Raw genomic sequence first — 27301 nt, 5'->3', positions numbered from 1 at the left:
ATATGACATGAAACAAAGTAAAATCAAAAAGATATATACAAGTCTTGGTTTACTTTTTCCTTTTTTGACCCCCAATTGCTTTATTAGAACTGTTACACTTTATTGCTTGCACATTTCTATTGGTTTTTATTGAGCTACTGTGCAATTTTTCATTGCATTTTTTATTGTTTCTGTAGTTACAGATGTGACAATATTATATAACACATTCTTCACACACTTACAAAAGCATAGTTTATTTCAATGGCCTATCCAGAAAGAAAGAAATACAAGTACATATATTTTGATGACTCAATATAATATAATAGAATAGAATAGAATAGAATAGAATGTGGAGTATTAAAATATATTCATGTGTAGGGTAATGTTATTTTCTTGACCATATCCAATTTACTGAATACATGTTGTATATTTTATTTAATTATTTATAGGCCTAGGCTACTTAAAGTTTATTAATTCGGGGATTGTAGCTATGCAAATAAAGTTATGTAAAATTCATCTACACTGGTGGGCATGACTGCATGGTCCCTCTGCTCTGTCTGCCCCCGCCTGTGCAATAACGACGGTGGGGCAAGAGAAAGAAAGCGAGAGAGCGAGAGACAGACGTCAGAGAGAGAGGGAGAGTATGCAGCCCGCCGTACAGAAGTCAAGTGTATAGGGCAGTGGATGTAAATAAACCGTGTACTGTATCCATACTTTTCTTATTCCCACCCCCTTTTCCCCGAGACAGAGACGGGGCTTGGATAATGGTCGGGGGAAAAACATTAGTGGGGACGCCCAATATTAAATAATCTGATAACGTAAGGGGCCTTCTGAAAATTTTGATTCATTCAGAGGAATCGTTCAATCCTTGCAGCGTTAAGACCGAAGACACCGCAGAAAAAAGGAAGGAGAGAGAAGGGTGAGGACCGGGAGCACTGGAGAGCTCGTCGCCGGCTTCCGGACATTCAGGGCGGCATTAAAATCGCAGACGTCGCTCCTGGGGGGGACAGCAAGCCAAATATATTAAGTATTGGACTAAAATCTTTGGAAGCGGTAGATTTGTTTTCAGCGATGTCCAGGAAAGTCCAAAGAACCGAGGTGTGCGCCGACTGCAGTGCACCAGGTAAGGCTGAGATTTATGGATCGAGGCGTTGTTGTGAGCTATGGCTGTCCCGAACTCGGTCGAGCGCGGCGGCAAGCGGGCGAACCGCAAGCCCACATATGCGCAGGGATACTCGGTTAAAGCGCGTCAGGAAAGTGGCCGAATATTAAGGACGATACTGCGGCCCAACATATCTGCTCCCTCCCTTAAACCCACTCTTAATTTACTACTGCGTGTATTTACGGTTTATAATGCGACAGAACAATTGTCCATAAATTAGATAATTTCATATATTTACTACTTTTATGGGTATAAATTTGAGCCTCTAACTGCAGCTACCCTGCTTCCGTGGCTAAAGTTTTATCCTTTGCTTGTTAGCACTCATCCTAAACCAGTTGACAAGGCTGCGGGCTGCTGTCAATTAAAAGCAGCAGATTTACACTATAGGCCAACCCTTGTATATGCACATATTGTAGTGACAACTAATTATGTTAATTAAAAGTGAGTTTTTAGTTAATATTGAGCACGAAAACGGGCTCTGTAGCGAACAATGCTAACTGACAGTAGTTAGGCTCGGTTGCTAAGTAGCCTGCGGACTCTTGTATGACTTCCTTGCCAGTATTTGAGTAAAACACATTCCTGTTTTTACAAACGTTAAATGCATTATGGCTACCAGAATACTAGCTCGGTTTGTCCGGTACTGTTTTCGAATCTAGTTAATCAGAACTTGGGTTGAGACTAGTAAAATAACTATCGAATCGTTAGCAGGTTGACAGGACACATCAAACTCTGACGTGGGTCAGTATTTGCTTGTGCTTGTACACAACTTTGCTTCTAGATAACAGTTTTGTGGGTAGATATTGATTAGTTACACATTTCCTGTATGTTTAGTCATTCGTTTTGTTATACTGTTTCAAAGTATCTAAATGCATTATTTTATTATTAGACGTATGATTTACTTTATTTATATAATATGTAGGCTATATAATTCTTTTTTCCAACAGGAATATTTCTGTGTGCTGCTGTATATCGTGTATTATTCTAAAACGCATAAAAAATGCTTAAACCAGCCAAAACTGGTTTACTGGTCTTAGCAGGTTTAAGCTGGTCTCCCAGTCTGCCTAAGCTGTTGCGTAGTTGGTCTTCAAGCTGGACTCTCAGCATGACAAGCTGAAAAGTGCCCAAAACCACTCTAAAACCAGCCAACAGACCAATATGACCAGGTTGGGACACCAACTAAAAACCTCAAGCTAGCTCATGCTGGTTTAAGGTACTTTATTTCTGTAATGATTATGAGCAGTGGCAAAAATAGTTAGCAGCAATGATACATAGGCCTATATCTATATGATGTATAGGTTTTCCACCAAGGTTGCAACATAGTTGAGCATATGTTTGAGTTGTTTATAACCATTTCTAGTCCCATTACACATGTCCTCAGACAAGGAACAATTTCCCTAAATATATACTACAGTGAAAAAGATGGAAGTCGACCCTGCATTTATGTTTTAAATAAAGATGAACTTCCTACGTTGTCCGGCTTTTACCCGTTTGTCCCAAAATGTATTGATCAATAAGTTACCAGCCATTTAAACCACCCCAAAAATACATAATAACCCTTTAGTAGTTGTTTTCAAAACATATTTTTGATGCCGCTCAGCTGTGCCGTCACTTTTATAGGCCACCCTTGGCCTTGCTCATTTAGCTTCACCGTCCCCACGGGGGGGACCAAGGGGTGGTACGGGGGGCATGACAGCTGCTCCCTCATCCACAGCTGCTCTCTCTCCAGGAATGTACGTGTATGCGAGAGTGTGTCTCGTTTTTGACAGTTTAGTTCTGTTTCACCACCTCAGCTACCTGCAGTCATGCTCTAAGGTCGGCCTCAAACACTGTCACAAATGCCCCTGGCTGACCACTCCACATCTGAGTGCTTGTGTGGCTTTTTGCATCCTCACACACTCCTTGTCCTTGTGTTGGCCTGTCGCGCGGTGCTGATTGAGCTTGTCATTTTCGTGTTTGACATGTAGGAATGTAGTTAATGTTGAGTGTGTCGGAAGGTGAGGAACTGATGACTGAGAGAGGAGGAGGAGGAGGAGGAGGAGGAGGAGGAGGAGGGGTGGTGGGCAGACAGACAGATGGATTCTGGTAAATGTGTTAGGAGAATGAATGAATGTGTGGAAGATTGTCAATTGCACGGTCACTCAGGACTGAATGGCGCCGTGTGCATTGAGTCTGTGTGCGTACGTGTGTACATGTGAAATTTCATTAGAAGCAGAGAGAAAGTCACGTTTGAGATGGGGGGGGATAAAGATGTTCCTGTTAATGGTTTCAAGCACTTATAGGAAGGATGAGCATGTTAGTTAAGAAGTATGGCGTCATCTTTGATTTTCCCACATGCAGGTGCTCAGCTCTATCTCTGATGTCTGCCCATCTTTAGACAGTAAAGGGGATTTAATAACACCATCTTATTTTCAACTAAGCCAATAAATCTTAAGTTCTTCACCACATGCAGGATTTAAACTTTTGGCTGTATATGAATATCTGGTGGATTCAAATAAGCCTTCTCTTCTCCTAAAGTAAGGAAACAAGCAGCCCTTTTAATTGACATTAATTCAGGCTTCTTTTTTTACATTGAATGCCTCCTATTACTTACTAAAAGAGAAAATTATCGTATGATCTTATAAATGTATATTTGTTTGTGAATTGAGTGAATGTGAAAGTCAAATTAACACTTGTTTGTTTCATTTGCCATATTTTAATTGTATATACGCTACCATTCAAAAGTTTGGGGGTCAGGATTTTTTATTTTTGAAAGAAATTAATACTTTTAGGGCCCGTTCACACCAAGAACTATTACTATATTAGTGTCCACACCAACTGCTGGCAAAACCAGCAATGCAAGTTTGAGGGGTGGCGCCCAGACAAATCTCGCGTGAATCACGACTTGCTTTACGGCACGACGTCACATACATCAACAACATATGAAGCAGCCTCTATGGAAGACTCTATGAATCATGGCAGAGACGACGAAGAAAGCGCGGTCGGAAGAGTGCAGAGACGGCTCTGCGCGAGTGGTATTTACGACAGTAAAGTTACATACAAGTACTCCACAGCGACTCTAGGGGGCGCTTTTTGAGAAAAATGGAAACTGCATAGTGTGCCTTTAACTCTCTTTAAAGATGACAGGATGGATTCTGTTTGGGTGTGGATGTTTTTTTTTTTTTTTTTAATTTTATTATTCATCAGCTGAAAAAAAAAAAAAAAAACATTTTGAGAGGGATTCCAATGATATCGTTCCTCTGTGCCATTATCGTTATGGTGTGAACTCTGCTATTCTTTTAAATTTAGAAAGATTTTTAAAACTATATCTTTATCATTATAGTTATCGTCCTTGGTGTGAACTGGCCTTTATTCAGCAAGGATGCATTAAATCGGTCAAAATTACCTGGAAAAACGAATCCTGAAAAGTTTTTCAGTTTACATAAAAATATAAAGCAGCACAACTCTTTTCAAAATTGATAATAATAAGAAATGTTTCTTGTGCATTAAATCACTCAGCATATTATAATGATTTCTGAAGAATCATGTGACACTGAAGATTGGAATGAGGCTAAAAATTCAACTTTACCATCACCGGACTAAATTACATTTTAAAATATATTGAAATAGAAAACAGTTATTTTAAATTGTAATAACATTTCACAATATTACTGTTTTTAATTTTAAAACAGTTTAAAAAAACAACAACCCTGCTTCCTACATATCAGTATTAATATCTTCCATTTTTAGATGTCATATTGTGTTTGCATTCATCCGGGAAATCAATAATCATGTTATGACACTGTTTATTGCAAAATAATCTCTCATTTTAATCATATCAAACCCCTGCTTAGTGAGATTCTGTGGATGAGATTATGAGCTTGAAGCATTGTGGGTGCTGGTTTAATTTTAGCCAGATTCTGGGGGCCTGTGTTAGTCAGAGGCACACTTCTGTCACACTTGATCGGTCCTGAGTCCTGACTACGCTCGTACCCTGCCTCATATGAGGACGCCCTTTGCCTCAGATAAGCTCATTCAGAGCAGGGCAGTATGGTGTGGATGTCTATTTATTTTCACCAGCCCCACTAAAAATGATAAATTATAATTTCATTTTTGCAGCATTAGAGAAATATCTATCAAATTTAATGAAACATTGTTTTCACATATTTACGTTTTTGCAATAATAGCTGGAAATTATACTACTTTAAATAATGTAACATGACCTCTATAAATTCATGACTGCACTTTTGCTGGCCAAACGATTTCATTTGTTTATAATTCTAACATAAATCATTCTCACAATTTCTGTGTTACCTAACTAGACTTTGGTGACATTTTTTTCATCAGCAGAATCAATGACAGCAGTGTTCAATGTAGCACCAAAAAGAAAGACCAAAATAAGGTACACAAGATGTAGGGAGAAGGCCCAGGAATATAAAAATGCGGTTGTTTTTGTGATCGGTCTAAGCAAAACGAGTAAGTCTTTCCACATCCTGCCTTCATTTTTAGTTTTTTAGAAAAGTCAGCCCTCGATTGATGTTGTCTTTTGCTCATTCTCTCGATGAAATGTACTTTGCTCTATCATGTGTGTTCAGACCCGGGCTGGAGCAGTATAAACCGAGGGGTTCTGATTTGTGATGAATGCTGTTCTGTGCACCGGAGCCTGGGCCGACACATTTCCATCGTCAAACACCTGCGACACAGCGGCTGGCCTCCTTCCTTACTGCAGGTAACTAAAGAGCCTCTCGCACACACGCATTTCTGCTAGATCGCAGCCTAACAAATGCGTGCGTGTGTCTCAGATGGTGCAGACCTTGGCCAGTAACGGCGCTAACTCGATCTGGGAACATTCCCTGCTGGATCCAGCACAAGTTCAGAGTGGGCGCAGGAAACCAAACCCACAAGATAAAGTCCAGTAAGACATCTCATCAACCATTCATGCATTATGTACCAGAATGTCATAAAAACAGAAGACTGGGGGTGTAATTTTTGTTTTATTGGTTCGTGCAGTATATAATTGTTCTCCTGGAGTTCCATGTAATAGCATACCATTGAGACTAGACTAGCAAATCTGCTCACTCAGAATAAATGAGAGGAGATTTTAAAAGTAAAATACAGAGTAATTAAAGAGTAATTTGTCAGAGCAGTGGTGCAGTGGTTAGCCCAGTCTTATTCACACACATACGCTCATAAAGGTGACGAAAGTTCGAGCACATCTGTTTTCAATCATTTTCTGTACCATCTTCATCGCAGCTCTAATAATAAAGCAAAAGTACATAATTAGATTTAATATTAATAATACAGTTTTAGAATCTGGGTCCAAATCAATCCATGAATCTGGGTCCAAAATGAACTTTCTGCCACACCTGCCACCTGGAGTGCATTGAGAAAATCTACATTCCTAAAATCTCTCTTTCAGGCATCACTTTAATGAAAATATTACAATAATTTTGATTACATAATTATATATATATATATATATATATATATATATATATTATTTTCACCATATTTGTTACAAACAGCAGACAAGTACTGTTAACAATTACAGCTTCTATTTATTTGAATGGGAAGGGGAAAGACCAAGCTAAAATTTTGATGGTAAGATAAATTAATTGATGATTTGTATGGTTTGATTTGAGTCATTTAGGCTACATCAGAGAAGGAACCATTTTTAAAATAAACAGCCTTGACTGTTTCTATATAGGCAGGACCATGTGTCCCTTTTTGTATTGATTGATTCATTGACTTTGAAATTGATTTATTTGATCTATGTTTGTATCTCTCACCCCACAGCCCCACCAAGTCAGAGTTCATTCGCGCCAAGTACCAGATGTTAGCCTTTGTCCACAAGCTGCCCTGCCGTGATGATGATGGGGTCACTACGAAGGACCTCAGCAAGGTGAGACCGTCCCAAGACATCACCTTGGACTCTTTATCTCAGTCTCTTCCCTCTCGCACTCATTCAATCTTTCCTCCTCGGCCTCTCTCTGCTCCCCACTGCCTGTGCCCTTGCAGGCGGGCCCTTAAAATGACACCCCGCTAGTGAATAAATGTGCCTTCCTCAGTGCTATTGAACGTCCATAATGAGAGGATACGCAGGAGGTCTGCTTGCTGTTCCCTCTGTCTTTCTCTCTCTCTCACACACTCACTTATTCTATTGTTGTTGCCTGCAGCAACTGCACTCAAGTGTGCGGACAGGAAGTCTGGAGACGTGTTTACGGCTGCTGTCACTGGGGGCACAAGCCAACTTCTTTCACCCGGTAAGATCTGCCATCTCACACAGTTCTCTCCTTGTTCTGGCAGTTATTCTACATCACAACTAAAACAGATCTTATGATTTCTAGGTTGTTAGATATCAATTTTGTGTTGTTCAGTATGGGAACAGAGAATCTGAAGTTTCTGTGTCAAACTATGAACATTATTGTTCATTGTATCCTGTAACTGTTTATACATTTTGATTTTTAAAAATCTGATCCAATGCATAAATACTTTCCAGACCAAAATATATATAGGTTTCTGTCCTTTCTTTTCTCTAAAGTCATTACTATGGCAAACAATGTAGATGCATCAGATATTGACTACATTGTCTGGAAAGAAAGGGTTAGATTTCATGACTTGTATTTGAAAACAGCAGAGTGAACAGAGCCTGTAATCTGTGGTGGTCAAACATCTGATGTTCCCCCCCACAGGAAAAGGGCACGACCCCTTTGCATGTGGCCGCCAAAGCGGGGCAGGTTCTGCAGGCCGAGCTGCTGGTGGTGTACGGGGCGGATCCAGGAGCTCCAGATATCAACGGCCGCACACCTATAGACTATGCCCGGTAAACACAAAACACAGGGCTCACTAGCTCCTCATCTGTCTGATGTTTTTGGATATATATATATTTTTTGTTGGAAAAATAGCATTGATTTCTTTCAAAAAGAAAATCTTACTGACCTCAAACATTTAAACAAGTTTATATATATATATATATATATATATATATATATATATATATATATATATATCAGAGATGGGCACTCGAGTTAGAGACTCGGACTCGAGTCGCATTTTAATAGACTTCAGACTTGACTCGATCTCGAACTGAAATGACTTCAGACTTGACTCGGACTCGACCAAAGGACTCGTGAATATTTTAAAAACGACTCAAGTCTTTAATCCTTAAATACTGATATAATAATAAAAAAAAAAGTGTTTTATTTGAATGGTTTTATAATATATGCGTCATATTCCCCTACGTGTCGCGGTAGTTTGACTTCAGTGTATTGCGCGTAACTCCAAAATATCATAATGAAAGTCCCATGAAACATGACGGGAGAAACTGTGCCATATGTTCATTTGGGTTTATTAACATGTCAAATCGGCTAGATGCAAAGAATGTGGGAAAACAATTAAAGACACCGGAACGACGACATCACATTTTATGAGACATCGCATCCAAAATGCTTAATCACATTATTATACCATGGTGCAGCTGCATGGCTCCTTTGGATTGCAAGCATGTTAAAACATTAACAAATAAAATCTAGCCTTTAAACCTATAGCACAAAACAGATAATAGAAAGATAATATATTTTGTCTATATAATACAAATAATAGGATTTTTGAGTATGATTTTTTTTTTTTTGTAAGGCATTAAATGAGACAAAAGACTCCAGACTTGACTCAGACTCCAGTGATAAAGACTCCAGACTTGACTCGGGATACTTGACTATATATATATATATTGTTGATCTTATATTGTTCTTGTTATTATAGGTTTATAGTGATCTAGAGTCTTGGGTTTGTGATGTGACTGTGTTCTTGCAGGCAAGCAGGTCACATGGAGCTCGCCGAGCGCTTGGTGGAGTGTCAGTATGAGCTCACGGACAGACTGGCCTTTTACCTGTGTGGTCGTCGCCCAGGTGAGCTTAGAATATTATAACCAATAAACATTTTTACAGTATTCAGTATTTCCTTTAATACATTTTTTTTGTTGCTTCATAGAAATCCAAATTGCAAGTGTTGATAAAAAGGTTTAAATTGCATTTTTAACTTGTTTTCTGCTGAGTTCAGTGTGCTTTCCACACAAAAATATGCTCAGCGATGACATTTTTATTACACCTAAGCTTCTATTGTGCTGCTTACTCATACAGCGTGAATACTGTAACCTGTAATTTTGGTTTGTACCTGTGTGGGGGGTGTGAAACAGACAATCTGTCCTCCCAAATGAAATTGAAAACTTCATGTTTTTCTTTTGTCTGTGTTTTTGCAGATCACAAGAACGGTCATTATATTATCCCTCAGATGGCAGACAGGTACATTGTTTGTGTATGAGGTTGTGCGTCTGATTCAAAATAAGAAATAATACTGCGTATAAATATTGAAACGCATCAGTGCAGTTTTATTTATTAGCTGTCATTATGCATGATATCCTCCCTTAAGTCTTTTCCATAGCGCTGCCCATTCAGGGTAGATAAAGTGTACTAAGATCAGTTGGCAGCGGGTGTATTTGAGTGTGCTGGCCAGCAGGTTGCGCCACACGGTCAATCAGTTTGCATTAGGGCAGAGTGTGTGTCTCAACCTCTGTAGGGCTGACACCTCAAATGCACCACAGCTGAAAGAACTTAACCTTGACCTGTCCAGAAGTAGTGTTGATATGGGGTCTATCCCTTTTCTTTCTCTCTCTCTCTGTCTGTTTTCTGCTCACTTTTCGGTCTCGCTCACTCGTTCTCTGTTCTCTCCATCTTGCTGCGCTTTTGGAGGCAGAGCTCGCCCTAAGTGCCCGACGCAGAGGTATCTCTTTCTCTCTCTTCTCATCCCCCTCTCCATAAACCCTGCTCTCTTTCTTTCTCACATGGCCTTCATCTGGATGTGGGTGTCTGAAGGGATGAGGTTACACATTTAAAGTCAACATGAAATCAAAATGTACCATTGTTACCTAAATACATCTTCCTTGTCTTATTGTGCACAAAGTTTAGTGCATGTTATCATTCAGTGCTCCATTTCAGAAAAACAAAAATTATACTATAATGTTAACCAATAGCCAAACAACTAAAAAAAACCCACTGGTTTTAGGCTGTTGTAGGTAATGTAGTCTTTCTTGCTTAAAGTTAATGCAATAATTACGTTCTGGTTAATGGTAATAGAATAAAAGTTATGGAAATAATAGCAAACAGTAGATTAGAAAATGAGTCATTATCATGACCTCATTGAAAAACCTAAGTACATCTCCTCTTTTTTGGGCTGCCCATGTCCCGTCCCCACCCTTCATCCATTCAACCAGCTCCTCATTCCCACCCCTCTCCTTTCCTCTCTCCTCATCTTTCTCTATCCGCATGACTCCAGCATCCTTTTACTCCTGTGTCTGTGTCTTTGTCTTTGCGTAGCCTGGACCTCTCTGAACTGGCCAAGGCAGCCAAGAAGAAGCTTCAAGCGGTGAGTGATTGCAGGTTAATGAGCTGCTACAGAGAATTAAGGGAATTTGAGTTTTTAGACAGGCACAACACAAACCAACAAGCGATAAAAGCTTTTCCATGTTTAACTTCAAGTATACATCAGTTTGACACAAACACCAACATATGTGTACAGCCAAATGTTTAGCAGTATTCTCCGTTTGATACTGTGCCTCCGATAGTCCATTGTCTGCTATTTCTCTCCAGAAATTATGAACGATAAAAAAGCCTTCGTAGTCGTTTAAACTAGAGCTGTGTGTATCTCGTAACCCCCTCACCCATGCGCTTGTCAACACGGGCATCTATTGTTGTCGTCTCCAGTAGTTTGTTGTTTGGATTGTTTCTTTATTTTCCATGTGAAGCAATGGGTAGGGGCGGTGTTGCCATCTTGTGGACAAACTAACTAGAGCAAAAATAACTCGCTTGTGCCAGGCTGTGACCTTAGCAAACGCATGATTAGGAAAAACTGTCTGCGCACAAACATGTGCGTATTATGCCACTGATGAAATTTACTTCACGAGCGCTGTACTCATACCCTAGCGTACATGTACAAACCGAAGTACCAACCTTATTTTTCATGTAAGAGTGGGTTTTTCATTTATGGGTTTAAATTTTCATTTGTAAATTTAATGCTTCCAGTGTCATCCGCTTCCAGTTATTTTCAGCTGTACAAAACAGCTTGATATTGTTTTCTTACCATATTATTTGAATGTTTTGTCATAGATATAAACACACTGGTCTGTAGTGCAAATTGTTTTACTGTTTACTGCACTTTGTCATTCTTCTAGTTTTAGCGGCTAATGAATCGGTACATCCACAGAAAAGAGCTTACTTCCGCATCGCAAAATAAGGTGGATACTTTTGGAAGTTGCGTCTGACTTTACTTCAGTATTCTGACATACGTTTGAGTGAAATGGAATATTGAATGAGAAAAAATAGTGGGCAGGGATTGATTGGTTAAAGATGATCTGCCCAATCTGTCAAAAGGATGTGATCAGAAAAAGAATGCCATTTCAGAGTCGAAGCTAATTTTTAGATTTCGACTAAAGATTACGAAGACAATCCAATGTTTCATGTGGATTAACTGGCACGGATTAGTTCACCACAAGACTAGCAATGTCCGCTAACAAGAGTAAATTAAATAAATTTTTCATGCTGATTTTAATTCTGAGATTTTGTCCTAACCAATCGAGTAAACAGGACATTTTATTGGTCATTAGATTTTTTATTTCTGTACTATTGCACTTGGAAGCTCCACCCACACTGAAATCTCATTGGTCCAAAACTTACTTGTCGTAGGAATTCCTAGTTGGGAATGGGATACAGCGTTAGCCTTTTTCTTGAGAGATTTGAGATGAATACCGTATGTTTGACAAACTCTTCAAATGCTTCGAAATTCAGTAGATATATTAAGCAGATGCTTTGAGTTCCCTGAGCTTGCATTTAATCTATATTTAGTACCTTGTTGGAGCGTCTTGCTTTGTTTTGTCTTCTCACTGATGCCTTCCTGTTGTGTGTGCTCTGATTTTGCTGTGATTTCGTGTTTCTTTTCCCCCATACCTGAATCTTAATGCCACATACTGATATGTTTGTGTATGTGTGTGTGTGGACACAGTTAAATAACCGCTTGTTCGAGGAGCTGGCTATGGATGTGTACGACGAAGTGGACCGTAGAGAGAATGATGCAGGTAAGACTCAAACCCCCATCTGTTACTGTCCCAGCTTTCCCTGCATCTCACTCTTTTCCTAATGTAGTTATGGAGCTGTCCAGAGGCATGGGGACGGTTGTAGTCGTGTCCCTGGAGACGCAGTGATCGGGGTGTTGTATAAACACTGACTATAGAAGGACTTTAGCGGTGCAGTCAGCATGTAGAGAAGGGAGGGAGAGGTGCTTAGATGGAAGGAGGGTGAAAGGGAGCGAGGGCGAGGGAGTGCCGCGGAATTCTCTCCTCCTCCTCTCTCTCTCTCTCTCTCTCTCTCGACTCCCGTTCCTGGTTGTAGAGGAGAAGAGGTATCATGCTGGGGTGGCAGACTGAGATTCTGATGGTAAGCAGGGCTGTGAGCGAGGCAGGGGGCCAAACACACACAAACTGAACGGGAGGGGTAGATGCGTACTCTCCATAACCTCATGGCTACGACATCGGAATCTGTTTGTATATATTTGTCTTGTTTATATGTGTCCGTTCTGTTTCTCTCAGTGTGGCTGACAACTCAGAACCACAGTACGCTTGTGACCGAACGGAGTGCCGTCCCCTTCTTACCCGTCAACCCTGAATACTCAGCGACGCGCAACCAGGTAACACGCACAGCATTTTATTCCTGAGCCTCAGAGGATGTGTTTGAAGTATGTTTGGGAGGAAGCTCTCCGCTCCTGCTCCCCCTTGCGTAAGCGGCCGTCACTTCCACGCGGGCCTGTTTTTGATGGAGGCACAAAGGAGAGATGATATCTGGGGTGCAGCAGACACAAAGCTAAAAATAGACATTTTGTGGCTGTACGAACGTCTGACTGAGGCCTGGGTTTGGCCAGCAAACCAACGAATGGATGTTTTCCAGCTGCGTAACTGCTGCAGACACGCGACTGCTCCCTCCCCCTCTGTGTTTCCACTGGCATCCTTGCATGACCTTCTCTGTATTTCTGCTTGAAATAGTTCTTTTATACAGCAAGACCACTAAGTGCGTTCACACGGGGGCATGTTTCCTGCGGGCTGATTGGCCAGGCTGAGAATTTCCTGTTCTTTGCATATACATGAGACATGAAAAGAGATGATGGGAGGAGGGACAAGTACACCCAGTGGTCAAGAGTTGGACAGTGAACTGTTGATGTGGCAGTGCTTTCCAGACTTTAAAATGTCCAAGTCTCCCTCAGCTAAAATAGACTGTTCTGTAATATGCATTGCAGAGTGACTAAGTGCTCATATAAAACTTTTGCCTTTTAATCCGACACAGACTCCTGCAGATTTCCTTTATGGCCATCATTCATAAAATTCTACCCATCCCCCAAAACTTTCATATTCGGTTATAAAAAGCATGTTGTTCTTTCCATGTAACATGTTTTTACGAAGTTTCAATCTGTTCTGCCGAATTCCACGAATTTTGCCCACAAATGAGTGTGAAAACTTTTAAGAGTTTAACTGTAAAAAACACATTAATGATTCACGCTACCATTCAAAAGTTTAGGATCGTTAAGATTATTTAATGTAAAGTCTCTCTTATGCCCACATAGGCTGCAATTATTGGATCGAAAATATAGTAAAAACAGTAATATTTTGAAATATTATTACAATTTAAAATAACTGTTTTCAGTTTCAACATATTGACAAATATAATTTATTCCTGTGATGCAAAGCTGAATTTTCAGCAACATTACTCCAGTCGTCAGTGTCACATGATCCTTCAGAAATCATTCTATGTTGATTCTTACTTGTTTTCCTATTATTATCAATGTTTTTCTGGGTTCTTTGATGAATAGAAAGTTCAAAAGAACAGCATTTATTTGAAATGTAAATCTTTTGTAACATTATAAATGTCTTTACTGTCACTTTTAATCAAATGCATCCTTGCTGAATAAAGTATTCATTTCTTAAGAAAAAAAATCGTACCCCAAACTTTTGAACGATAAAATATTTTTATATAATGTGTATTTATTTGTGTATGTTTTTGTCATTGGTAGGGGCGGCAGAAATTGGCTCGCTTTAATGCACGAGAATTCGCCACCCTCATTATCGACATTCTCAGCGATGCCAAGCGGCGGCAGCATGGAAAAGGCTTGACAAGCCCCACGGGTGAGACGCCCACATTGCATTTCTCGAACTCTGAGATTTTAGGAGAATATCAATAATACAGCTTCAGTAAAGACGGATATAGCTAAGCCAGTGCGGTTTCTCCTCATATTAATGATGTTATCTTTTGTGTTTGTTGTTTTTCAGACCCGCTGGATCTGAGTCAGGCAGACGATGACCAGCACGATTATGACAGCGTAGCGTCTGACGAAGACACAGACAGCGAGCTGACCGCACAGAATAACAACAACACCCAGCGCAACAACCGGGCCAAGGTGAGCTCATCAAATGGTAACTGGGAGTTTACCTGGGGAAAATCATCACTGTACTCCACCTAAACCTAATTATAAGTGTGAGAAGTTGGAAGATTTGAGTTCATCCATCCAGATGTCCTTCATTTTTTTTATATTGAAACCACCTGATTTAATTGAGGAACATTAAAACCTTTGGTGAAACAACTTCAGATGATCCACTGAATCTTGGGAAATGTTTAATTTCTTATATTATAGGTTAGGCATTGGTAGTTGTTGATCTTGGTTTTGCCAGACAAGCAAATTAGTATAGGCAGAGGTAGTACAGACACCAGCGTTGTCATGTCCCCGCATGCACCACTGGAAGAACAGTAGCAGCAGCCCTGCCTCATATTTGCAGAATGACATCATCCCCTTTCAAGGCTGTGATCAGTGAAGCTATTGTTCTGCAGCTGAAGACAGGAAGCTGTGTCTGAGCATGCTCACTCCACACACACCGGAAGTGACATGGCTGAGTGTAGAGGAACGCAAAGTAAACCTCATATTACAACATGTCATATTGCACAAACATTTATTTTTTAACTCAAAATGGTTGACTTTTTAGTGCTTTTTGCATGAAAATATTATTTTACACAATCCATTCTGGTAATGCTTTATAATCACGTTAATTAAAATCTCCATATTAATTTAGGTTTACAAATACATATGGGCATTAATACTTCAAATAATCTGACTTGTTGTGCTGTTTGTTTTTTAAAAGATTGACCATACTGTTTTTGCATGCCAAATGATTAAAAAAAAAAAAAATCTGAGACAAATATAGGAATATAAATGTCATATAGTATTGTGGTGAGCTCTTTTGACTTAAATTTATAATACCATTCAGAAGTGTGAGTTTGGTGAGATTTTCTAAATGTTTTTGAAAGAAGTCTCTTATGCGCACCAAGGCTGATATGTAAAAAAACACCATTTATTAAACTGAAATCTTTTGTAACATTTAATGAATGTCTTTACTGTCACTTTTGATCAGTTTAATGCGTCCTTGCTTGAATTAATTTCTTTCCAAAGAAAATCTCACTGACCCAAATCTTTTAAACAGTAATGTAAATACTACAATAAATTAATGAAATTCATAATTGTGACCCTGGACCACAAAACCAGTCTTATGGGTAATTTTTTTTAAACTGATTTATACATCATCTGAGAGCTGAATACATAATATTTCCATTGATGTATGGTTTGTTAGGATAGGACAATATTTGGCCAAGAAAATCTGGAATCTGAGGGAATATTGAGAAAATCGCCTTTAAAGTTGTCCATTTCTATTGGCGATAGTGCTGCATTCATTCACAAAAATAAATGTTTTATATATTTAAGGTGGGGAATTTACAAAATATCTTCATGGAACATGATCTTTACTTAATATCTTAATGATTTTTGGCATAAAAGAAAAATCTATGATTTTGACCCATACAATGTTTTGTTGGCTATTGCCACAAATATATCCGTGCAACATAAGACTGGTTTTGTGATCCAGGGTCACAATTGTGTATGTGTTTTATAAAAATGTCACCATTTTCAAATCGTGCGTTTTGCTGTTGACATTAGATTGTGATTTGTGTTGTGTGTGTCAGAGCATGGACTCATCCGACCTGTCAGATGGGCCCATCACACTACAGGAGTATCTGGAGGTGAAGAAAGCACTGGCCTCCTCTGAGGCCAAAGTTCAACAGCTCATGAAGGTCAACAACAACCTGAGTGAGGAGCTGCGGAGGCTACAGAAGGAGGTGCGCCCACCCACTTTATTTAAACTGTGTGTCCTTGTTTTGAAAATATGAGTATTTCAAACAGATAGAAATGTAATGCTGCCATAAACTAAAGCTCACCATCACACAAACTGATCACAAACCATCAAGCAGAGCAGAACTGTATTCGCGTATACTACTGTTCAATAGTTTGGGGTCGGTAAGATTTTTTAAATATTTTTGGCTGCATTTATTTGATCAAAAATACTTATGAAAAGGCACTATTGTGAATTTAAAATAACTGTATAAATAATTTTGATATATTATAAAATGTAATTTATTCCTGTGATGCAAAGCTGAATTTTCAGCTTCAGTCTTCAGTGTCACATGATCCTTCAGAAATCATTAATATAATATAATATTGGTGCTCAAGAAACTTTCCATATTATTATCAATGCTGAAACAGTTGTGCTGCTTAACATTTTTTTTTTTTTTTGTGTGGAAAACGTGATACATTTGTTTTTTCAGGGTTCTTTAATAAATAGAAAGTTCAAAAGAAACAATCACTTTTGCTCAATTTAGTGCATCCTTACTGAATAAAAGTATTAATTACTTATAAAAAAATCTTACTGCCCACAAACTTTTGAACGGTAGTGTAACTATCATATACCATGTACGTCTCACTGAGAATGAAGCCCTTCCTTGTTCAGACAACCTTAAACTTCCTGTCTATCAGAATTACCCCATTTTGTCGCCCCCAGCATGTCGTAACCATCCGCACTGCAACTGTTGTGTTTTCTTTGGTCCTTGTGTTTGTGTATGTGTGTTTGTGACTCCCCGTGATGCCCCTCCATCCCTGTAGATCACGCGGATGCAGACGGAGAACAGCGTGCTGCGGGGGGCCCAGGCTGGGGCCGGGGGAGCTCTGACCGGGGGTGGTGGCACAGGGCTGTGGTCCGGTGGGGTAAGGGGTACAGGCAGTGGAGGAGGGGTAGGTGGAGACTCCGGCCTAACCGCACCCTCGTCCGCTCCCCTCCGCCGGGATAGACAAGCCTTCTCTATGTATGAGCCTGTGGGGACCACCCCCAAAGCTCTCACCCCAACCCTGGACCCCCTGATGGGCCGCCTGCTGCCTCTCAGCCCCGTAAGTGTGAGCATTAGTGGCCGGACTGATCTTTTTATACTTTATACTCACTCTCTCCCTCTGCTTACCTGAACCCACACTGATGTGCTGCTTTTGCCTGGAGCACCTGCTTTCACTATTACTCACTTGCTTTCACTATTACTCACTGCTCTCTACCGCCACCTTATGGACAGAGCACTTCCTGTCCTGATAACACCTATCTTTTTGTAGATATTGGCTGTGTCTCCAAACTGAGTCAGCCGCACCTAAATAGACCTCTTCTACACCTGGTATCAAAAACTGTCTTGAATGATTTGATCATAAGTGGACTAGCTAGAATTGTGATTGTCTTTAGTACTGTGCTAAATGTGAATATCTTAAAGGTGCATTGTGTAATAATTAGGTGGATCTGTTGACAGAAATGCAATATCATATACATAACATGTTTTCAGTGGTGTATAAAGACCTTACATAATGAACCGTTATGTTTTGATTACCTTAGAATGAGCCATTTCTATCGACATACACCGCGGGTCCCCTTACATTGAAATAGCCATTTTGTGCCGACTTGTTTGTACAGGAGCCCTAAACGGACAAACGCGTTTCGTCACTATGTTGTTCTTCGTGCAAAGAAGCTAGCTAAAGTCAGCGAATAAAACACTGACACAATGATGAACAAGTAACAATAATATTCGCAACAACATCGTTTTACTGAATAATTAAAGGTAGGGTATGGGATTTGCAAAACGGCCGGCAGATTTTGAAAATACACAACTCAAATGGTCCTACCTTCTTTCCTCCAACGCTGGCCCTGACTCCACCCATTCGAAGAACATGGACATGATGGGGGGAGGGGGGATAGTTCGGCCGTTTGATTGACGAACTTACTGTCCAATGATTCTAGGTGGTCTTGGAAATGATTGGCTGGAGTTTTTCGAGTCCTGCCCGTTCCACAGATGATTAAATTGCTTAATTTTCATTTCAGTGCTTCTAACTCAGTGGCTGTAAGTGGGTTAGGAATAGGATTTCAAGTGATTTTGAAAAAATGGACAAAAAAGAGAATCACATACCCCACCTTTAAGTAAAAATAATTTCTTAATTTATATTTGTAAAGAAACCTCATTGCTGGCTACTCTCTCATGTTGGTTCCTCACCACTCGATGTCGCTAAAAATCACACACTGCACCTTTAAGTACACCTACATATATTTTTGTTTTTATTTCTAATTCTATTTTTCTGTTACTTTTTTATTCTTATCTTTATTGACATGCAGATCTGTGTGTGTGTGTGTGTGTGTGTGTGTGCAGTACTTGTCAAATGTTTGGAAACATTACAATTATTTAATGTTTTTGAAAGAATTATCTTATATTCACCAAAGCTGCATTTATGTAATCAGTAAAAACAGTAATATTGTGAAGTATTAAAAGAACTGTTTTCTATTTGAATATATTTTAAAATGTAGTGTATTCCTGTGATGGCAAAATTGAATTTTCAGCATTATTGCTGAAATAAACACACACACACACACACACACACACACACACACACACACACATACAGTATGTACAGTTGTAATCAGAATTATTCAACCCCCATTGCATATCAGGTTTATTGGCTATATACGCCGTCGGTGTATGAATGAGTGAATGAATGGTGAATGTGAGGCAATATGTAAAGCGATTTGGTGGCCATGGGTCTGTTGAAAGCGCTATATAAATGCAGTCCATTTACCATTTACCATTTAATGACTTTCAGCTGTTTGCAATGAACAAATCAAACAAAAGTAATTGAAATAGCTCAACACAACAAATGTTTCAAGTGGTTTCCCCAAATTCAACCGAAAATGCAACTTTTATTGACTTCTGCAGTCTCAAAATGATTCAACCTCCTGAATACATTCCCTCACAACTGCACAAATCTGCAAAACAGGTGTTGTCTCAAGGCCAATTCACACTGCACACGTTTGTTGGGTTTTGTCGGATCAGTGTTGTTACCCCTGTCGGCGTCTGTTGGCGTTGGTCGGGGTTTGATTTCACCCAACTGAATATGTTCAAACAGTGTTTGTCTGTGTCTGTTGGGGCAGTGTGAACATAATAGTTATTTTTCATGAAAGTCTAAATCCAACAGCCAACTTGTTTGTTGGTGTTTGTTGGCATTTGTCTGTGCGGTGTGAATTGGCCTTCAAGCACACCTGAAGCAACTAATCAAGGGCTTCATTAGTTTTTTATATGAAATATCTGAACTGTCTAGGTTTGTTGAGTGCCACGTTTGGCTGCATGTTAGAAATATGGCTAAGTCAAAAGAAATGGTCCAAAAAGTTAAGAGAAGATATCATCGCCCTTCACAAACAAGGAACTGGATACAAAAAGATAGTGAAGGAACTAAATGTTATAGTGAAGGAACTAGAGACACCATTGGAGGCATAGTTCACATATTCAAAGTTAAAGGAACAGTGGTGACACTTCCTGGATGGGGCAGAAAAAGGAAGCTATCAATGGCTGCAACCAGATTTCTGAGAAAGCAGGTTCAGAAAAACCCTCGAGTGACTGCAAAAGACCTGCAGCAAGACTTGGTGGCAACAGGCACTGAGGTTTCAGCTTCCACAGTAAGGCACTGATGCCAGAACTCCAACTACACCACTACTGACCCAAAAGCACAAGAAAAGTCTATAAAATCATATAAATAAGCCACAGAAGTGTTTGGATTCTGCTCTGTGGAGCGATTAAACAAAACTGGAACTTTTTAGCGGTATATCTGGAGGAAGAAGAAAGAAGAATGAAGCTGAAAAGAAAACTCTGTCTACAGGCAAGCATGATAGTGCCTTGTGATGCTCTGGGGCTGATTTGCATCCTCTGACAATGGAAACCTGCAGCGTGTGGAAGGCAAGATGGATTCATTGAAGTATCAGGAAATCCTAGGAGAAAACGTCATGCCATCAGTGAGGAACCTGAAGCTTGTGTGTGTGTGGACCTTCCAACAAGACAATGATCCCAAGCATACCTCAAATTCCACCAAGGCTTGGTTGCAGAAGAAGTCCTGGAAGATTATATAGTGGCCATCACAGTCACCTGACTTGAACCCCATAGAAAATCTGTGGTGGGATTTGAAGAAGGCGGTTGCAGCACGCAAACACAATAATATTACTGTACTGGAGGCCATTGCTCATGAGGAATTGGCTAAGATTCCTCAGAAACGCTGCCAGAAGCTGGTGTCTGGTTATACATCTCGTTTGTAGCAGGTCTACCAAGTACTAAAGATGCTTGCCATGAAGGGGTTGAATAATTTTGAGACTGCAGAAGTCATTAAAAGTTGCATTTTCAGATGAATTTGGGGAAACCACTTGAAATATTTGTTCTGTTGAGCTATTTTAATTACTTTTGTTTGATTTGTTCATTGCAAACAGCTGAAAGTCTGTAAATGTTGCCATTAAACCTGATTTGCAATGGGGGTTGAATAATTTTGATTACAACTGTATATGTATGTATATGTGTGTTTTTATTTCTGCCTTTTTTTTTTACTTTTTTGCAGAACTTGCAGAACTTTAATTTTAGGTGGGATTTTTATTTATTTTACTTTTGTAATTCCATAGCTTTATTAAAGGAATAGTTCACCCAAAGAATTTTGTCATCATTTGTCATACATAGAGATATTTGAAAGAATGTTGGTAACCAAACAGTTGATGCGCCCCAGTGACTTCCATAGCATTTTTTTTCCTTATATGGAAGTCAATGTGGTCCATCAACTGTCAAACTCATACAAATTTGGAACAACTTGAGGGTGAGTGATGAAAAAATGTTCATTTTTTGGGTTGAGCTATCCCTTTAACATGCAGAAGTTTTAATTAATGTATTTATTCATGTAATGTGGTTATTATTATCACAAAACCCTCCTCTCAATAAAATCTGATCACAATCTGTCTTTGCTCACCCAAAACGGATGTTAATACCAGGTTTGCCTATGATGCTCAAAACGGCTGCTTAGGTAGGCAGCTCAATACATTTTGAGACACAACCACTATATATTGTCTATGTAGCATAGGATGATAAAACTGGCATGAGTTGCATTGTATCTTTCCTAAAATGGTTAATATGCCAAGAGAGGCTCTCATTGAGATATGCTTGTCTTGTGCAATGTGACGTGTCTGGAATGTTTGAAATTTGATTTTATTGGTTTCCTGATTAGTGACACTAAAATGAGCTGCATGCCACATCGCTAAAGAAAGTGTTTTCTTGTATAGTGCACTGAATCGATGTGCTGCTCCTGTCAGCGCTGAAACTGGAAATCATCCTGTTTGTGGATATTCTTAGACCTGTAGGATGTATTTGAATGTCTTTTGAATGCATTGTTTTGATTTGCTTCAATTGCTTTTGCAGTTATGCAAATATGCCATGTTTTGATTATGCAATATTCCATTTTTGGGCTATTTCTGACAGTCCTATTTTTTTTATTAGTCATGGTTAATTTATTTGAGATGCACCTTTGTGCCTGTTAACTGCACAGTTTTCCAAGTAATGTAATGTGCGAGTGTCTATTTTTAGTATTTTCATTAGTTCAGAGAAAAGGATGTTATTGCACTAATTCAGTTTTGCTTTTGAGCTTAATGTAGAAGCTTGCTGTTCTGCGACTGCAATATCTAAAACCTCTACACTAAGCTAGTTGTCTAACAGAATTAGTCATTAATATAACAGCGTTTTTGCTGCAGATTTCCTTACATCTAACAGTCCTGTGCAGAAAAGACTATCAAGGCTTCTTCTTTTCTTTTCATCCTCTGCCTGCTGACCGTCTTGTCAGCTTTCCTCCTCCTCTTAATCTCGTTCTGCTTGTGTTTAGGTGCGAAGGGGCGGCCCCGCGGGTCCCACCCCCTACGGAGGACCGCACCTGTCAGCCTCCACTGACGGACGATATAATGTGAGTGCCAGTTTCCATTCATATCTGCACTGACATGAGAGTTGCAGACCTTGATGTGTAACAGACCTCTGTGCATGTTTGTCTTGTCCAGACTCCAAAAGCAGGAGAGAGATACGGGAGTGGTACTGATAGTGACTATGACAACTCTCAAACATACGATGTCTCCTTTGGGTGAGTGCAAGCCACCGTTGAAAACAAAGCAGAGCGGATTCAGTGTCTTTTTACATTAGTGTAATTTGATACATTTGTATCTGCAATGACTGCATCTAATTTGCAAAAACTGTGTAACTGGGTCTAAAGGCCCATTCACACCAAGGACGAATTCTATAACGATAAGATATCGTAAAAAAAAAATTATATCCCAAACCACAACTGTAACGATAACTGCACAGAGGAACGATATCCTTGGAATCACTTTCAGATTTAGTTTTCTGGCTGATGATTGATTAAAAACATTGACCGCCAATCAGAATCCATCCTGCTTTAAAGAGCTTGAGCTTTTACGACGACTGTAGTGCGCTTAGAATAAACACAACGATATCGTCCGTTATCTGTATAGTTAGCGTTCTTGGTGTGAACGGGCCTTAACGCATGAAGAAATATATTGCTATTGTAGGATTACTGTTGTACTTTTAATATTTTTATAATTGTTTGAATTATATAAATTAGTAAAAGTTAATTAACATTAATATATCAATTCACATATCCATATATTAATAATATTTTTTCTATTTAAATGTAAGAGTAATATATTTGTCTATTTTTGTAATAAATAAAAAAAATTAGACACTACATAATATGCAATATATGTTATTACTAATTATAAGAAATAGTTCAAATAACTTATTTAATTATTTGAGGTATTACACTAGTAATATTACAAAAGTGGTATATTTGTATTGTTGTAATTTTTTTTAATTTTGCAGTAAAATGTATAAAAAGTATTTTTATTGATATATTAGTGTTGTTTTACTCTATTACTTTTAATACTGCCTCTAATAATAATATTAGTATTAGTAGTAATAATATTAGATTTATTGTTTACAGCATTGGAGTAATTTTACAGTAGTAATATATATTTCTCTTATAATACTGCTATATAATATGATGCAATATAATAAGTATTAACATATTTTTTGGAAGTAAAAGCAATAAAAAGTAAAAGTAATAAGTAATACATTATCATTATTATTATAATTATTACACATATTTTACAGTAAAATAGTAATATATTTGTCTTACTTTTTAAATTAGTTATAATAACAATTACTTATTATTACTAAGCTACTTGTAACTTAAAAACCCACTGATGATACATTTCATGCCTTTTGTATGGAAATGTGTGCATGTGTGTTCATATGGTGTGTTGTAGTGTGGGCCGCAGCAGCGAGGAGGACAGCAGGGGGGAAGTGGAAGACACAGAGGGTGACCCCGACCCCACGCTGCCCTGCACAGAGGACGTCATCCTCAAAACTGAGCAGGTCACCAAGAACATCCAGGAGCTCCTGAGAGCTGCACAGGAGTTTAAACACGACAGGTAGGATGGACCGTTACCCCTCGCAGCTGGTTGCAGTGTCGCTTTGCTGCAGTTTGAAAGAAACCCATTGTAACATCTGTCTTTGTTTGCAGTTTTGTGCCATGCTCAGAGAAAATCCACTTAGCTGTGACAGAAATGGCCTCGCTGTTTCCCAAGGTGAGTGAATGCGTCTTACGGTGATTTCTTTGCCTCAAGATATCCAGCCAGACGCACTAAATCTGTTGTGTCTGCTTCTCTCAGAGACCAGCGCTGGATGCAGTACGTTCCTCCTTGAAGCTCCTGGGGGCCAGCGCGTCCCGCCTGCAGGTGGAGTGTCGTAAAGCGGCGCCCTCCGACTCGTCGACCAGCACGGTGGACTACCAGCTGCTCACCCAGCAGGTCATCCAGTGTGCCTACGACATCGCCAAAGCTGCCAAGCAGCTGGTCACCATCACTACCCGCGAGAAAAAACAGTGACCCACCGGGCAAAGACTGAGAAACGGGAGAGGAGGAGGACACTAAGTAAAAACTGACGGCTGGGAATCGTTGGTCAGGTAGATAGAAAAATGATGTGAGGGAACGAAGATGAGAAAAGTCTAATGCATGGGTGATCAATCCAGCTTTGGCCACCCGGACGCAGAGATGTGGAATGTTTGGGAGAAGCCGAATGGAGCGGCCTTGATTTCCTTACACTCCTTTTCTTCTTTCAGTTCTGTTTTTCAGGAGGATCTTCTCTCATCTACACAAGCAGACCCACAACTCAGTGCTGATGGCTGCTGTTTGTGAAATACTCAAGCACTCCTAACATCAGAGAACCTGAAATTTCAGTTTTTCCCCTCTCTCTCTCTCTCTCTCTCTCTCTCTCTCTCTCTCTCTCTCTCTCTCTCTCTCATTCGATTAATTTGATGTTTTTAAGTGCCGCTCCATTGGCCTGTTTCTCTTGGGACAAATGTACTGACTTTAAACAACAACACTGGAGTTATTTTAATGACTATGACTTATGTTTCGCATTATTGTTACCATTATTGATGTCTTCTTTTAATTTTTGTTTCGGTTTGTCAAGTGGAAATCACACAAGAGCTTTGCGAACATTAACAGGGGTGAACAATAACCTGTGAAAACTAACCAGAACACTCCCGTCCTCCAGTGGTAGAAGCACTGGTTCACTCACACAGTGTTTTACAATGTATACTACATTCTTGTTTTTGTCGAATTGCGTTGAACACTAGCCAAAGGAGCAGAGGGGAGTGATGACACTACAGTTGCGGATCCCTCTTTTTTTTCTTTTTTTTTCTTCTTAGAGCACAAAGACAACAGTTGGGGTTGATGTACAGAAAAGGCTCGCCGGATCTCATCCTGGCTCCTCTCATCTCATCTCAATCCCAACATTAATGGGTTTTGCTATCAGAACAATGCAAATGTGTTAGCACAATCATCACATTGTCTTCAGCTTATTAGATTAGGACAAGACACCATGTCTTCATTTTCTGCACATTATTGACTTAATCGAATGGCCTTCATCAGTTTAGCGGAGTAAAGACGACTCTTCACTTCAGGACCAGGCTTTTTTTTTGTGTGTGTGTGGTGTTTTTTTTTAGTTTTCCATTTGAGAATATTTGATTTTGATTTCACGCTGTTCTTTAAATTTCATGATTTTTTTGTTAAGCAAGCATATGTGTTTATTAATGTAAGAAGATCCTTATGTTCTATAAGCTACAAACATGTGAATGTTGATGGTTGAAGATGACCACTATCAATGTTCTCATCACTAACATTTCAGATACAGTCACAGGGAAAACATGTGATGTCCATCTGCTGCATCAGGACCAGCGTAGTCACATTCTGTGGCATCAGTCGGTGTGATCGCGGTCACTTTGGTGGGGGAATGAGCCCCTCGCTGTCGATGTTCATGGGAAGAGGAATTGAACTGGAGCTTCCAGTACGAACGCACATGTAGATGAACGTTTCTCCACCTGAGGCTCGATGCCACATCTGTGTGTGAGCACGATCAAGTATTTGTTGTACAGTCACTTTGCATTTTAGATGTCATGCTATGGGCCTTAATCTTCCTGTTGTTTTCCATATCTGTTTTACCCACCAGCCTTTTTAAGTTAAGCCATTTCTTTGTTTGTTTTTGCCTTTTGTTTCTTTAACTTGGGGAATGGGATAATGTTTGCGTCCCCTGAAAATGTGTCAAAAAGATTGTCTGAAAATCTCTTATCATTGCCTTTGCACATCTGCTAGACTGATTTTAATCAGTACTCAAGTAACTCTCTTCCACACTACAAGCACATGGTGAGTGAAAACCATGTATGCTCAAGTATGTTTCTTTTTCGTTTTCAACTAAACATGTCAGGAACGGTCACTGGGTGATGGCTTACTGTGATGATGACTTGGGAGAAAGAGATTGGGATGTTATTTAATAAGCACTATATTCAGAGAGGGATCTGGGAAAGGGAGTCAATGCACACACACTATATCCAACTCTGAATCTGATTCCTTTCAAGGTAGTAGGTAGACATTTTCCCAGTCATCCTGCTGCAGATGCATACATGGCAAAATCATTTTTAAAATCTAATGCACACAAACACTACTCTCTCTTCCGTGATCTGTCATACTAGCTGCACTGTACTTGTTATGACTTTCGTTATCACTCGTTCTTACATGAGAGATTAGCTGATGGGAGAAATTTGTTTAGCAGAGGCTACCTGTAAGATATAGAATTTAAATAAAAAGACTAAGCAAAACCATTTAAATCGTAATAAAGACTCGTAAGCTGTACATTTGTAATAAATAAAAGAAAAAGATCATTGTCTCCTGTGAATTGTTATTGTACATCATTGGGATTATTAGATAATAACCATAAAAGGTTGTGTATTGATATGCATGGTATTTCACAGGGTGTTTCCTTTGGACAAAAAAAAAAAAAAAATGCCAAAAATACATCTATTCACTTAGCAGACACTTATGCAAAGTATCTTAGAAATGAGGAACAGCGCAAGTAATTTAGCATGACTAACAATATCCAACTTTCAATTGAATGTTTGAGCAGAAGTGTAATTCAGGGAAATACAGGAAAAGAACAAGATTTAAAAGAAAAATGGGAGATATACAAAATTCCTTGGATATATGGTTATAGTTTAGTTAAGTGCTTTTAAAAGAGCTGTGTCTCTGGTGTGCTTTCCCGCGGAATTGGCCTACTTTAAACGCCATTTTCCCTCGGGGGACATGTTGATGTAGTGCATAAATTATTTGTACATTTTAAATTACATTTGACTGAAATTCTATTTTACTCCGTCCAGTTTATTTATTCCATCAGTTATAAAACTGTACTCAAGGCTGCCAAGTTTTGAGTTCAGCTTGGAGTGAGAATTGACACAAACTTCACGATTCGATTCATGAGCTTACGATTCGATTTTAATGTC

General features: G+C 39.3%; 1 protein-coding gene across 4 annotated transcripts; it reads left to right on the top strand.

Moving 5' to 3' along the window:
- Positions 1-564: 564 nt before the first annotated feature.
- Positions 565-26684, top strand: git1 (G protein-coupled receptor kinase interacting ArfGAP 1). 4 transcript variants are annotated; one of them, XR_014607859.1, is made up of 22 exons: positions 588-1102; positions 5713-5846; positions 5920-6032; positions 6914-7019; positions 7294-7380; positions 7810-7940; positions 8930-9024; positions 9375-9417; positions 9869-9895; positions 10489-10537; positions 12170-12242; positions 12753-12850; positions 14225-14336; positions 14481-14608; positions 16219-16371; positions 17192-17473; positions 22283-22360; positions 22452-22531; positions 23733-23897; positions 23990-24053; positions 24138-24430; positions 24587-26684. XR_014607859.1 is itself a non-coding variant. In XM_084125361.1 (21 exons), exons 1-21 carry the CDS (start codon positions 1051-1053, stop codon positions 24351-24353), a joined length of 2286 nt encoding a protein of 761 aa, XP_083981487.1. In that variant the 5' UTR covers positions 588-1050; the 3' UTR covers positions 24354-26684. The 4 variants fall into 4 exon arrangements, 3 of the variants coding, with proteins under 3 accessions (XP_083981488.1, XP_083981487.1, XP_083981489.1); XM_084125361.1 differs by having other exon boundaries at positions 24138-26684; XM_084125362.1 differs by lacking the exon at positions 9869-9895 and having other exon boundaries at positions 565-1102; positions 24138-26684.
- The last annotated feature ends 617 nt before the right edge of the window (positions 26685-27301 follow it).

This window comes from Abramis brama (genome assembly GCF_963993115.1).
Source record: "Abramis brama genome assembly, chromosome: 10".
NCBI lineage: Eukaryota > Metazoa > Chordata > Actinopteri > Cypriniformes > Leuciscidae > Abramis > Abramis brama.
The sequence above is the reverse complement of the archived record's forward strand: the minus strand, read 5'-3'. Positions and strand labels throughout refer to the sequence as shown.

Excerpts from the sequence above, each read along its gene's own strand:
- git1 (XM_084125361.1), top strand. The coding sequence starts at position 1,051 with ATGTCCAGGAAAGTCCAAAGAACCGAGGTGTGCGCCGACTGCAGTGCA. Across the intron at positions 22,532-23,732 it reads ACATACGATGTCTCCTTTGG|TGTGGGCCGCAGCAGCGAGG; the intron begins GTGAGTGCAAGC and ends GGTGTGTTGTAG. Across the intron at positions 23,898-23,989 it reads CAGGAGTTTAAACACGACAG|TTTTGTGCCATGCTCAGAGA; the intron begins GTAGGATGGACC and ends CTTTGTTTGCAG.